We start from the raw sequence: 14,747 nt of genomic DNA, 5'->3' as shown, positions 1-14,747 counted from the left end.
GCAGAGCATCCCCATAGGAGGGTCTCAGGCTCCCTCTCCAGGACGCTGTCGTTAATTACAAGCCCTGCAGCTCTGCCCTCTGCCTTCACGTGCGCGGATGAAGGAGCAAAACCGAACTGTCACAGCATAAACCTAAGACAAAAGGATCGCCAGTATAAAATACATAATAGAGAGAGGTTTTTTTGCACATCTCACCTCTCAAAGAGCGTTACACAGTCAATGTTCTTTATTCCCAGTAAAGTTATTTGAAAGTACAGAAAGAAAATAGGGAAATAGCACCCAAAGAAGTAGGGAAATCAAAGCAAAATTTTGACCACAAAAGGGGAGAAATGAGAAATGCCACAGGGGAACTCTGACTGTAACAGTTAGGACTGTTTTGCACAGAGTGACTGACCACTGGACTGAATGATGGCTGCCCTTGAAGACAAGGAATGCTAAATTACTGCACTCAATTACATGCAGTAATCAAGCAGTGATGGATTTATTATCCTTTATGCTATTAATATTGCAGTAGTAACACACAAGCTGGCTACATTCTGGCCACCAGCATCTCAGCTCATCAGTCCCCGAGGTGTCACAAATCCTTGCATCAGCCACAGTGACCTGAATGCACCCACACTGGTGATGGTGCACCCACACAGCCATCTGGACCCAAGGCCATAGGCTTAACTTCTCTGCTTTCAGCAAGCCGCAAATCCAGGGTCCTCATTTCTGATCTGCTTGCAGTCAGGCCCACTCTTCCACAGTTTTGGGGAATTTTTTCCCAAAACTGGCTGACCATGACTAATAGGAATTATTTCTGATTTAAGAGTTCTACAGGTCACCAAGTCTGATAGTTCAGAAGAAATTCTTTACTTCTAAGGGCAACAAGGCCCTGGCACAGGCTGCCCAGAGAAACTGTGGATGCCCCATCCCTGGAGATGTTCAAGGCCAGATTGGGTAGGGCTTTGACTAACAAAATCCAGGGGGAGGTATCCCTTGCCCACTGCAGAACAGTTGAAAATAGATGATTGTCAGGTCCAAACCATTCTATGTTTTGGTTTGAGATGTCCATCAGATTTTGCTATATGCTACCTACAATACTAGTTGCAGCCAATGACTTCAACAGTCAAGAGTCCTTTCTTTCTTTATTACATCTACTGCCCTTACACTATACACATCTATCCAGAGGTAATTCCAATTCTCCAGCAAAGGCCATCAAAGCTTCTCCACAGGGGAGACAAAGTGAAACTAAAGCAACTCAGAAAAAATAAATTGTCATATTTTATCAGAATAGCACTGCTTACGCTACTGCCTCCTCCACACAGAAACCTGCAGCCAAAGGAACCTAGATAGGAATGGATTTAATCAATAAAACAAAACAGCAGGTGACATGAGTTTATAATTAGGAGGACAAACAGCTGAAGATGGTTTTTACCACTGTAAAGAGAGCAGCCTTTCCTCTTAAGATGGTGGAGATGAGAATATTTTAGTTTTATGGAAAATTGATGGTAGAAATTTGTGTTTTCTTGTGACTGTTAGAAGAAAAACTACTGAGGCAAAGCAAGTGCATGATGGAGTTGGGTCTGGTGCTGAGGTGAGAATTTCATGGTAGTTAAATGTTAACTGTTTTCCTCAAGGCATCAGTGTTGTGAGTTTCTTCTTCACTACACCTAACTTTCCAGTGGTAACTAAGGCAATCTTATTTTGCAGTATCTAGACTTGTAATTCTAACATCTAGGCTTAAGTTTCTGACCACAGAAACTTGTAGATTCTGCTAATCCTTATTTTTTCATGCAGGTTATTATTAATAGGAATACTTATCTCTACAACGTGGACCCAAGTGGCATCAGGTAACACTGCTGTGAGCAGCATTTACCTAAAAATTTCTATTACCATTTTTCATTTTCCTTTTAATAGGTTGGAGACTTTCTTGTCTTTCTTGTTTTATTCTATTCCAGTTTAAAAGTTTAGTTTAGGGCAGCAAGCTTTGCTCTCTTGACCCTATTGCAGAATCCTGTTTCCATCACTGGCTGCTCAAAGTAGGAGCGCCAGCACACCAGTTACAATTACTACTGGAATGCATGTTCATGGTTGTGTTGGGAATACTGGTTGGTGATTTCTTCATTGACTTTGTTTGTCTTTGTTTGTTTTTGTGTTCTGTTTTTAAATCTAATATCTCTTGTTAGAAGATACAGAGAGATAATTTCTGATACAAAGCTGTGTGGGAAGTAGAGGGTTTCTATTTCTTATCTTTAATTCTGTATTTCTGTCTTTCAATGCCTTCAATACAGGACTTGTGAGTTCAGAATGCTTGAAGAACTTCTTGCATTTAACCCTGAGTATGGAACACTTTAAGGATAAATATTTATCTTTTTCTGTTGTTGGTAAGTTGACACAGAAGAAATTAGAGGGGGGAATTGTAAATGGTGAAGTCTTTAAAATCATTTGAGTTCTTCCTACACTAGAATTTGCAGGATCATGTTAAGCTAATAGAGTTGTGGAAGTAGGTTATTTCTTGTTGTTTTTAAAGCTACCTTTATTTTTGTGTAAATTATAGCCTTGTTAAGTTATAGCTTAGTATCAAATCTAATCATGACTGCCATTGGACTGAAATTGAAATGCACTCTGTAGGAAAATATAGTAGCTGTTGGCATGTTGATGCCGATGAATATTGTTTCTGGTACACAAATTTCCTCTAGTCACCACATATCCTATTCTCAAAATGCAGTAGCCTTAGCTGGTACTATGTTACTGGTTTTGTTGATGGTCACCCACTTTCCTGCTTACAACTCACAGACCTGGTAGATGAGTGTAAGTTCTTAATGAAGCAGGAAAATTAGCTGGGCCTTCTCTGACTACATGCTTAGTAATCAACAAATACTTTCAAGTGAGAAATGCCAGTGAGATAACTTGAGAACAATAGACATTAAGACGAAGTTTGTGTAATCTTTCACCCAATTAACTAGCTTTCAGTGCTAGCTAGTTGTCTGACTAGGTGCAGTCAATTACACAGCATCCATTTTTCAAGAACATTCGACTTATGTCGAATCTTCCTTACTGCATGTTTCTGTGCTTAAGCATCTTCACCCATATGTAAACAGACTCTGCATTTGAGGTATGTACAGCTTGAAAATATCATATTTTTAGCCAAAAATAATTACTTGATAGTTCTGTAGAGATTTGATCTAAGCATTAGTGTGTTTGTTGTCCTAGTTAAGATTCCTGAAGAATCTCCATTGGCCAAGCAGGTATTAGAGAGACACACCCTGATACTGCAAACATCATTGTCAGTCTACCATGACAACTCTGACACTGATCTGTCTGTTCTGAATTTACCCAGGCTTTCTCTCCCTTTAGGATTTCACATCCTGCCATGTTGGTCATTTATTATCTTTGGCCCTTCACCTACTAATGTTTCCTGCCCTAGTCTGTTTGTAATCTTACCCTACTTCCCTTTCTGTATACTTCCTTGCAGAATTTTATCTGCAATTCTCTCTTAGCTCCTACCACACAGTATGTAGTCAGCCCACAGATGATCTAAGACAGCTGAACCCTAGGGGCAAGGGTATGTTTCTAAGAGCCTACACAGAAGGGGTTATACTAATTAATGCTGATCTCAACTAATTGCTCATAGACCGATCTGGTATAACCTGGGAGCTAGACGAGGCCCTGGCATCTCAGTGTGGCTACACAATAACTTACAGCAGCAGGAATAGCATTGTATTTCGTGCTTCTGCGCTAAGTTGTCATTCTCGCTTGGAGGTAAGTCAAATCAAGATGCAGACGATGAGTATAACCTCTAGGTGGAAGATGAAGAAATTATTAGTAGGCATTTATTAAGGGGTTGTAATGTGTTGGACGTCATCTAACAGAAAATTATTTAATTCCACTCAAATGTGTCCAGAGGTCTGAAAATAATCCTTGGTATTGATGTCCAAATGTACTACGTAATAGCACAGATGAGTATAGGAAGAAGCACATCACATGCCTATGAAGGACACCTGCCTTTGCCTGGATAAAAACAGGGAATTCCATCTGACTGTTGTTCTACTCTGCTTGACATGGTGTAATGGTTAATCTCAAAAGTTTCTCTACATGTGCTCCATGCCCACTGATGCTATGCAGGGGGGAAAAAAAAAAAAATCGGGTACATCTTGGGATGTGTTTTCTCCTGTCAAACTCTGGAGCTATATGAAAGACTGAAGCTCCTCCCCATTGTATTTGTGTGGCTATGTAGTTATACACCTCCATGTGTACAAGGTATATGGTTAACCAAGTAGAAAACAATATCTCAGCAGTGGAGTTGCTCTTCTGTGGAAAGGCTGATGGGTGCATTTCCTGAGTTAGGTCACAAGAAGAGCTAATATCCTGCTTGGAAAAATCAGTTTAACATGTGTTTCCTGTGTCCATGCAGAAAGATGTGTTCACGTTAACTATACAAATCAAAGTGTCCCATACTTCTGATATGAAAAATGCTACAACTCATCTGAAAAGTGCAAGTTGCCCTTATGGCCCATGGAGTCCAAGAGAGTTAGTATGTGAAACCAACTACATGGAGGTAAGCACTGGAGGTGTCTTATGGTAAAATACCTTGAGGTGAGAAGGTGAATATTAGAAGATGCTGCATTTGGAAGCAGATCAAATGATAGGAAAGAGTACCAGAAACAGAGTGTGTCTCACTATGAAAGGTTAACTGGTGAAACCATAGCTTACACCTTGAGCTTAGTGATGCATTTATGTTATGTCTATATAGACTACTGAATGGTGTTAATAGCCAAAAAAGGTGTGAAACAGTATTCAAGAGGTTAAGCTAATAGGTTGAAGTTGCTGGATATTGTCTCAACACATTTTGAAATAACTGAAATGGAAATTTCCTTCAGAAAGTATACCTATTAAGTTTTCTGGGGAGAACTCTGGAGAGAAGAACTCTCTTGACTCCTTTTGTCCTCTCCAAAATAATTTCCCGGCTTTGAATAGAAGTGAAAACACTAAAACTAGATAATAAGCTGAAATCAAGAGACAAGGAAAAAAGTGCCACCAATACTTAGAGTGCCTTTTTCTATTCAGGTTTCTGTCTGGAGAGATGTTCCCCAAACTGAGAAGAATATCATTTTGAATGAACCTGAGGATTGGATTCTTTCTTATCCAAAGGTAAAAAGCAGGTTTTTTCTTACTAGTAAAAGCTAGTGCTACTTCTAACATTATCATTGTTCAATGTCCACACAGTAGAAATTGTCCTTTTCAAAGGAACACTTCAGTAGGAAGAGCTCCTTTACCAATTGGTTTTTAGGAAAGAGGTATTCCACATTAGGCTTGCAGCTTTCTATATTTCTAATCTCCAAGGAAGAAATGGAGGCAAGTTTCTCAGCTTAAAAGTCATATTTTCTCTGACGAGGGTGTGCAACAAAATCTCTAAGACTTCATGGCCCAGGAATGAGATGCAGATAGGCTTTTTTCTTTTTAGACCTATAATTTCAGTGCAGCAATGCTGCCAATATCCTGCCCCATCATCTGTCTTCAAACCAGAAAGGATGTCTGGTGTTTGTTTTTGTTTTTTTCCCTGTTCTGAATCTGTTTGTTACTCCTAATACAGAAAGCTTTCTTTGTGTAAGAGGCTGAGCAAGGCAAAGCTTGAGGGCTATCACATGCCCAGCACTTAGCATAAGGCAGCAGGATCTGCTGGGCTGCTGAATACAATAAATCATCCAATGTAGTAAATAACTCACTTTAAAGAGCTTGTTCAAACTGTTAATGAATTTCTCTGGGTAGGCAAAAGCAGAGGAAGCCTCAATATGGCAGATAGTGTTTCATCAACCAGAAGAAAAAAGAGCTCTGCTTGTAAGTGATGCGTGGAAGGCTGGCTATGGACTCAACACCACAGAAACTAGAATTCTGCTGCGAGTGCCATATAACACTGCACAAATTCAGCTGGTCAAGGTTGGTACACTGCCTCCAACCCAGGAAGCTGTCAGACTGTACAGGTCTAATGAGATCTCTTTCTGCAGGCTCAGGGAATTACCTTTTCTGCAGTGAGATCAAGTACATTTTACAAACAGCAGTGGATGATCCTGATGGTGGATACTGCTATGGCGTGTCCTGTAGGTGAGAAACATGGTACCTTACCCCACTGCTTAAATATACAGAGTCTGGCTTGTGACTAGAGTGATGAGCTGACAGCTTTCTTATCTTGTCCCTAAGATGGTGTGAACTACATTAACAAAACAATCATCTGGACTGTTCCAAAATATTTTCAAGCACTCTGTGCTGGAGCAACTGGCTTTAAGGATGTGCTTGTTGAAGCCGGTGTGAATCTACACAAACTCTCTGCTGAAGAAATGGCCTCCAGGAAATATGTGTTATCTAATGACTTAAATACAATTACAGTGAAGGTACCTATAGGTGCAGAAGGTGGCTCTTACAAGGTTAGTACTGTTGGATGGCAGGCAAAGTAGATTTTCCTTTGAGTGGTTTTGTGGGTTTTTTTCATAGTTTGGTCTTTTTTTTAAGGGTTCTTATTTTCTGTGGTGATCATAGGATGGTGATATATAGTGTCAAATAGTGATAGAATAGTGATGCATCTTGTTTTCCTGGGCAGGAATAATTCTTCGTTCTGTTCCTTCCAAGTGATAAGGAAGAAGTAAGGAAGGGAGGGAAAAAAGGGGAAATCAAAGGTACAAATAGCTCTTGTATGCATTGCATTGTGGAGACTCTTACTAACAAGCAAAGATGGACACAATTCTATAAAGGAATATTGATTTGTCTCTTACCTCATGTTAACATAAACTTTGGCTTTGTAATCCTGATGTCACATTCCAAAGCTATAAAACATGTGCATCTTATCATATTTTACAAAAAAAAAAATAACCAAACACACTGAAGAGAATGAGAGCATGTGATTTGTTTACAAGATCACATGGTATTGGGATACCTTGAGTCTGTAGCTCTAAATCTAGTAGTTACTTGAAGTGAACTGAGTCCTGGGCAAATGCTATAACAACTGATCTTTAGAGAAGTTGAAGGAGGAGCCATTTCCCTGATTAAACAGATCCCTGCTTCTTTGGAAGTAACAGCTGGGAGATGACTTCAGAAGGTAGTCTCTTGAGTATCCTGAGAATCCAGACATTAGGGAGCTACTGTCCATAATCGTGATACAGGAAGCACCACAGAAGAGTTCACTCCTCACAGGTGTTGATTCGTTTTTTTTTCCAAATTTCTCTTAGTGGTCTCACAGAGTAGAGGAGGGCAATTATTTGGAGCTATAGTTCTAGCAGATTCTGTAATGCTATGGTACGACTTTGATTGTAATGTAGAGTCATATTCTACTGAAGAGTGTTGATTATGAAATTGCAGACTTCTGTGAGCAATGGAAAGCATGGGGCGAAATACTCCATCAACCTGTTTTTGGAACACCAGTGGGAGGATAACAAATGGGGACTAACCAAGTATACCCTCATCAAGGAAATAGAAACACCGTTTGAACAAGCAGAACTTGCTGTAACTGACAGTAAGTAGCTTAGTACTGTTTACTGAAAGTTTTGGTACTGATAAGAGAATAACATTGGTTTCTGAATTTTCAGACTACAATCTGAGTGCAAGGCTAATGAATGTTACAGTGGGAATGTTTTTCCTGGATGTGGAGCTTGTGAACTTGACCATTGAGGGGACAACTGTAACTGTACCTGAAGCTATTCAGCATGGGTATTTAACATATGAGATTCAATATGCTAATGGAAGCAAAATCTATGTAATACAAGCGTCATTTGATGCACCAGGCATTAAGAAAGAGGTGTGTACGAAGAGTATGCACTGCAGTATACCATGGTGTGGAAATTGTATCACTCAGTGTTTCTTCTAAATATGATTTTCCTAGTACGTAACCGATGACACAAGAGAATACACACTCAATGTCACACTGGAGTTCATCATCCTTCCAACAAATGACACGTTTGCTGTCCCCATCATAACAGTGTCTGCTGTTAAAGATGCTGGTAAGCTAGTGGAACCTGAGTAAAACTGTCTTTACCTGGCTGCAACTAGCCAGACTAAACTCAGCTGTTACCTGTGCTACATTCAGCCAGTGATGCTGTCAGTGCTAAATAGCACTCTTAAACTCTGATAGTAGCAAGCACGTTGGCTGACTCTTAACTGTATTACAGTACTACCCAGTGCAAGGGGATATTGTGATGAGGATGACTTCCATCTCATTATCACCCGTGGGAATGTGGATCAAAACTGGCTGCCCTTCATCTCAGATCAGCACCTGATGCCGGAGGATGCCCAGAAATACTACTATAGCCTGAATGACAATGGCACTCACTTGACTGTCTCTGTCCCTTTCCTTTCCTCCCTTGTGGACTATAAGGTAAGGTTACTAGTCTGCATCAATTAAAATACATGTTCTATCATCTATGAGATATTTATATGATACGCTGTGTCCTTGTAGGTAAAAATAAAGCATCCATTGGGGATAGGCTTCAAATAATTAATGGAGGGCATTTTCTACTTTGGAAGAATGCTTTACAGTCAAGAAAAGCACTTTACAACCACTTAAAGGCTGAACAACATTTTAATGGAAACTGTACAGGCAATGATATTTAAGTTGTATTGTAAAACAAAAACGAAAAGCTCTTTGTGTCTGTCTCTGGATTAAGATAAAAATATCTCTTGTGGATGTGGTTTTGGTCAAAGACCGTTATCTTTGGCTTGTGATAATCTGCTGTCTGAGTATTATTTCTAGAAAAGTAGTGGATCTTCATTCTCTTGTTTAATCTGTATCATCCCTAGGATATACATATTTCTGGAGTAATGGCTTCCCTTCACTTAACCTTGAAGGATGGCATCACCTTGGCTAATAAGAAGGACTTCTTGATTTCCTGCAGATTTCCACCTTCGGAGCTAATTCGTAAGAACGTTACCTCTAACGCGCTGGGTCTTAGCTCCTAAATGCTATTCGTTGCATAAATAATCACAAACCTACACAACTTTAAAGGCTATAGTATTTATGCTTTTGTGATACCTTATCTGCCTGTCAAATCTTATGCCAAGTAATATGCTAAAAGAGAAGTGAAATTACACTGTGGAGAGACTATCCTGTTGGATCTGGATTTTGTGAAGGAATCAAAATCTTCTTGTTCTCTCACTTCCAAAGCAAGAACATTTGTCAGAAGGGTTTGGGCTTGTTTGGGGCCTTTTTTGTTGTTTGTTTTTTTTTTGTTATGATTATGAAGATAGGCCCTGAGGGGGGTCAGCTTATAAACTCTTCATTAAGAAACATACTCATCTGGATTGACTGTGCTGAAATATATTGGCTAGGGAAATCTTTTGGTGAGAGAAGGCTTTCTAAGAATAAATGTGTGAAATCACCATTATTCCATGTATTGCACACTATAAAGATGGTAAAGAAAATTAAAATCTAGTATGAAAGTCTTGCTCAAATGTTTGCTCTCATGAGCTGCCAAAAGCCTTGCTAGCAAGTCCATAAAGAACTTCAGTGTAGCCTTCCAGCTCCTTTATTCTGTAACCTGATTTGTACTGGAAAATGTATTTTTCTCTTTCAGAGTGCCTTCCCAATGGCACTGTGGTAATTACTGCAATAAAATTAGTAAGGCTTGCAGATCTGGACACTAGCCTGCTTGTCTTAAGAGACAAACAGTGCAAACCCAGTCTAGTGACAAAGAAGACTGCAACCTTTAAGTTCAATGTGAATACATGTGGAACAAGTAGAAAGGTAAGGGCTTAGTAATATTAAGTTTACTTCCTATTCGGATAAGTTTAGCACTAGAAGTGGCAGATTCAGAAGCTGCAAGAAGGTTGCAGCTGACAAGTAGTTACCTCTGAAAAGCAGTATACCTACACTCCTTTTCTGAGAATGCAAAATTCAGTCAGGTAGAATTTCTTAGAGAAAACAATTTTTAGAGCCAGAAATGCTTTCTGAAACAGAACTTAGTTTGATATTGTTGACTGTAACAGACTTGAATGTGAGCTTATGTTGTCAATATATACTCAGCTTCCTTGTAGAAGCTGATTAGTAGTCACTAGTGAATGCCTAGACTAAGACTTAATTTACATAAATAGAAAATAGAGAAGAACAAAAGATCTAATGTTAAAATTCCAGGTGCAACTAATGCAACTTAATTCTGTGAATGCTAGGTACAAATTCTGCTAACAGAATCAACTGAACTCTGATCTCAGGCCCTGTGTAGTTATTTCTGGGCTTGTAAGTCACTCAAGGTGTTGGTTGATTAGGTTTTCTTTATCGTGACTTTGCTGTTACTAGCTTTAGCTTAGTGAGTACAAGATTGATGGCCATTAGTTTCTTGATATTTTTAAGTGCACCCTGCTCAGAGCACTCTGCCAGATTGCCAGGCAAGTGAAGAGATGTGGATATTGTGTTTGGGGAGTAAAAAAAGTCAGTTCTGAAGTAACTGTCCTGTTTGTAACAATATGTATGTTTCAGTTCAACAGCACATCTATAACATATGAAAATGATGTACTCTATTTCAGACCTGGAAATGATATACCTGTATACCAGTAAGTACTGTTCCCTAGAAGGAGATTGTCAAAGGTGGTTTTAATTTCTAAAATCTAATCCAAAATGTTTTTCCTCAGATTAAAGTTTGTGTGTGTTTACACAATCAAGCACTCAGCTGATGTCAAGTATGAAAATAAGAAGAGCCTTCCATCGCGTATTAAGCCAGGTTTTGGCTCTTTAGATCTCTCACTGAAGCTTTTTAAAGGTAACTTTTCTGATCAGGCTTTTTATGAAGGATAGGGTTGGAAAACCTGCTGATTGTCGTCTTGTTCAACTCTGCTCCAACGGGGTGACTCAGAACCAGTTGCCCAAGACCATGTCCAGGGTGCTTTTGAATAACTCCAAGGGCAGAGTGAAAGACTTTTTGAAGGCTTCATAGGTTTTGCCTCCAGAATGTAACAAATGGTTGCACATGATATGATCTACTATAGATCCCTAGCCAAGATGTGGGTTTTCTGCTGGGGTAGTCGTGTTATATTGTGTAGTGGTTGTGATGTTGGTATCTCTCTGTATCAGTCCTTAAAGTGTTTCTAAGCAGAGGAATTAGTTTATGGTTATTGTGACCAGTACTGTGCCAAAGAAAGAAGCTACATCAATGCAGCCTAGGAGGAAGTTTTTTACACAGAGGGTGGTGACACACTGGAACAGGTTGCCCAAGGAGGTTGTGGATGCCCCATCCCTGGAGGCATTCAAGGCCAGGCTGGATGTGGCTCTGGGCAGCCTGGTCTGCTGGTTGGTGACCCTGCAAATAGCAGGGGGTTGAAACTAGATGAACTGTGGTCTTTTTCAACCCGAGGCCATTCTATGATAATGCTGCTGTAACATGGTAACCTCCAGGCAGAAGAGGCAACTGAAGCCTGAACAAAACTATCACCCTGATTGGAATTACTCTGCTCTTATTTCTCAGTGCTTTTCTAGAAGTAGTTTTGAACAAAAATCTCATTGCAGTGGATTTTATGGAAGGAAGTGTCTCTTCCTTGTCTGGATCCTCAGATCTCTTTCTTCACTAGTTCTTATTTTGCCTGCCATCACAGCCCTATTTGCTGACTTAAATACTCTCCCAGTTCTGATACTGTATCAGAGTGAATGATGACGCAAAAACAGTGATTTGAAATTCGTGAATGTCAATCCTGTAAAAAGGAAAACCTAACATATCTTCTAGAGAAATCCTATTCTGAGCCCTATCGGGAACTGGAATATCCTGTGGTAAAATATCTGAGGGAGGCACTGTACTTTGAAGTTGAACTGCTCCAGCCTGCAGACCCAAGACTGGAACTACGTTTGGAAGACTGTTGGGCTACCAACTCCCGAAGCCAAGACAGTCTTCCACAATGGCCAATCCTCATAAATGGGTAAGAAGAGCATCCCTCTCATGGCTGATGACTGTTCAGGACAAAGCCCCTAACCTTAACTAGAAAGAATGGGGAAGAGGTTAGAAGTTGCCTAGGAAGGTTTGCTCTGTCCTAAATCTGTATCTGTTGAAGTACATGAAAGTGCCTGCATGCCAGCTATGGCTTTTGGTGTCAAAAGCACCAGGTGCTTCTAGCTATCACTAATGAACATCTAAGAATCAACTATTACTGTGGCCAAAGGCAGAAACCCTGAGGGGTTCTGTCCATACTGTTATGCTTTGAGGAAAACGAGTTCTCTGACATTTCACATCCATAGGTTGTGGAAGGATCTTACTGAAATGAAAGCTTGGATTATGTTTTCTTTTATTTTTATTTTTTTCCAAAAGGTGTGAAAATAGTGAGGACTCTTACAAAACAGTCTCTCATGAAGTTAATTACAGCCATAGAGTGAAATTTCCTCAGCACTTCAAGAGATTTGAAGTGACAGTGTTCACCTTTGTACAAAGCACAACTCTATTACAAATGCAGGTAAGAAATCTCTTTTTTTTGTCATGTTGGCAATCCCAGTGTGTAGAGCAGTTCATGCAACAAATGCTGTAGAGGAGCTCAGTTAGCTAGGTACTGATGGAGGCTATTATCTGCCTTCAAGGCATAACCCTAGGAGTAGTACATAAAGACTAGCCTAGCCATACAATAGCATTCACTTATAATCTCATTTGGAGTCTGTCTGTGTATCCAATTTTTACTAGACTCCCCTGTACATGCTGCAATATATATATATTTTTTTCTGTAGTTATATTTCCACTGCAGTGTTGTGATCTGCAGCACTACACCACTGCCTTCAGATGTGATTTGTCAGAGGAGATGCTATCCTGGGACACATCGCCTTGGTAAGAAAACTGCTATTTCTCAAGTTGTTCCTGGAGCTTGCTCAGCAGCTCATTGTATGCTGTTTGGAGTTTTGTCAATTGACAGACTCTTCCTGGTGTGTGCTGTACAGAATATTAAAACCTGAAATGTCTCACTAGACCGCAGTGCAGAACCGCATCCACAGGGGCAAGTGTCATCTGGAGCAGTGCTTATTAGAAAGGAAAAAATGCTCAGAAAAGGTTGGTATTGCTCTCAGGTCACATTACTGATATACCAAGTGTACTAAGGTTTTAACGTGAGGTATTTCTCTCTTCCCTGTAGGTGAACACATAGATTTGAGGAAATATCCAAGGACTGTTTAGTTCCATAAAGTTGCAGTTAAATGGCCTAAGCGTGTGGTCTGCCCAGACTTACAAGGAAGGGCATCTTAAAAATATCTGCCAGGAAAATACATTCTCAGTGCCAACTGAGGAAAAGGGTCAGCTAAACAAACACTGATGTAATCTCTTAGTAAACTTCAGTGTGTTCCTCTCTTTTGTTTCTCTAGAGTTTTGAAGTTGTGTTTTTTGCGTGACTTGCATCTGACCTAATCTTATCAGCAAACATTTCTGAAACTCTGCTAGTCATACTGCAGTTGTAAACATCTGTTTCAGAGCAGAGGGATGATGGTAGCAGCAGACATCAAGTCAGTCATTTGGGGTGGGTTGTTGTTCTTCTTAAAGACTTAAGATGAGTTAAATGTTGTAGGGAGCTTAATATCAGTAAGCCTTTCTGATGTAAGGTGGGCATGAACGTATTTGATCTTGTAGAGGCAACTGACAGAAAATCTGTGAGCTGTGGATCTCTTTGGAGAGCTGTAGCTCTGCAGTGTCAAGTTGTTGCTTTCCTTGGAATGGGAAGGAATCAGTCACAGATTGCACACTAGAAGAAAATAAGTGGAGACTTTTAGTGAAGACTTGGTGTACTATCATCACAACTATTACTAAACTACTGTTACTAAACTTTATCTATAAAGTGTTGAGGATCCTTGCTTATATTAGGAGGAGTTCCTGTTAGATTACCTTGTCCTTTCATTTTTTTTAGTGGAAGGAGAAGCGTCTTTTTTTTTCTCTGCATCTGAAGAGAGCCATGAAAACTGTTCAGATTCAGTACAGTGTTTTCCTGTTGTAAGGAAAGCTATTGCTTGGCATGAATCATTATTGCTTAGGGCTAAATCTACAACGAGTATAAAAAGCTGTTTGCTTTTTAACTTTATTTAATAGAATTCTACTATAGGGGATTTCTGTGAAAGCCACCTTGAGCAAGAAATTATTTCATGAATCTGTTTGTACCTTGTGAAGAAAAACAATGAATAAATGATTTGTAACTGTTATAATACTTGTACAGTGGCCTCATTAAACCAGCTTGTGCTGTAACTTAAAGCTCATGTTTGTAAATCTTGTCAATCTCACAGTTTCCTGTTAAGTTTATATGTAGCTGATAGATTTTTGCTAGAAAGGACAATAAAATGTGTAGGCTTCCTGATGAACAACATATAAAGTGCCTCAAGACTGTTTTCCAATGGAGACAGCTACAATGCTGAAGGAGTCTTACTTTACTACTGCTTACTTACAGCTTACTGCTGTGCTAGATGAATGATGCTGAAACATGCCTTGCCTCTTCTTTTATTCCCTTATTGAAGAACAAGATGCACAAGCTTGACAGACCATTTACTCTGTTTTTAGTGATTATTTCTCCTGTGTTAACCCAGTGGTTAAGTGTCGTCTATTCCTGAGTCTGTGGGTACAATCCAGTGAATTCACAAGGCACATCCATGATATATTTGCTAGGGTTTTGTGTCTAATAGGTTCTTCCAGTTTAGTTTCTATACAGGTGTGTGACTTCCCTGTATATCTCTATATCATGCTGAGTTTCTCCCAAGAAATAAGACAAGTATGCAGTGTTTTCTCCAGACGGTGCTGCAATTTTCATCTGCCATGATGGTGTTCTAACAGTGCGCTGTAGGCTGCCAT

At 39.6% G+C, this 14,747-nt stretch overlaps 1 protein-coding gene across 1 annotated transcript; it reads left to right on the top strand.

Annotated features, from left to right (window-relative positions):
* The first annotated feature begins 1,430 nt into the window (after positions 1-1,430).
* LOC116240682 (uncharacterized) lies at positions 1,431-14,275 on the top strand. Its single transcript, XM_031611141.2, has 22 exons — positions 1,431-1,576; positions 1,780-1,832; positions 2,274-2,366; positions 3,617-3,744; positions 4,397-4,540; positions 5,050-5,133; positions 5,752-5,919; positions 5,988-6,084; positions 6,181-6,404; positions 7,333-7,486; positions 7,560-7,768; positions 7,853-7,970; positions 8,139-8,344; positions 8,767-8,884; positions 9,540-9,709; positions 10,439-10,512; positions 10,591-10,718; positions 11,676-11,865; positions 12,252-12,393; positions 12,659-12,755; positions 12,894-12,974; positions 13,057-14,275. Exons 1-22 carry the CDS (start codon positions 1,551-1,553, stop codon positions 13,095-13,097), a joined length of 2,745 nt encoding a protein of 914 aa, XP_031467001.2. The 5' UTR covers positions 1,431-1,550; the 3' UTR covers positions 13,098-14,275.
* The last annotated feature ends 472 nt before the right edge of the window (positions 14,276-14,747 follow it).

This window comes from Phasianus colchicus, chromosome 2 (genome assembly GCF_987193195.1).
Source record: "Phasianus colchicus chromosome 2, bPhaCol1.hap1.1, whole genome shotgun sequence".
Taxonomy (NCBI): Eukaryota; Metazoa; Chordata; class Aves; order Galliformes; family Phasianidae; genus Phasianus; species Phasianus colchicus.
The sequence above is the reverse complement of the archived record's forward strand: the minus strand, read 5'-3'. Positions and strand labels throughout refer to the sequence as shown.

What these genes read in the sequence shown, in the direction of transcription:
- LOC116240682 (XM_031611141.2), top strand. Translation starts at nt 1,551, where the DNA reads ATGATGGAGTTGGGTCTGGTGCTGAG. An exon ending in GTTGTCATTCTCGCTTGGAG is followed by an intron (nt 3,745 to 4,396) that starts GTAAGTCAAATC and finishes GTGTCCATGCAG; the next exon opens with AAAGATGTGTTCACGTTAAC. An exon ending in CACAAATTCAGCTGGTCAAG is followed by an intron (nt 5,920 to 5,987) that starts GTTGGTACACTG and finishes CTCTTTCTGCAG; the next exon opens with GCTCAGGGAATTACCTTTTC.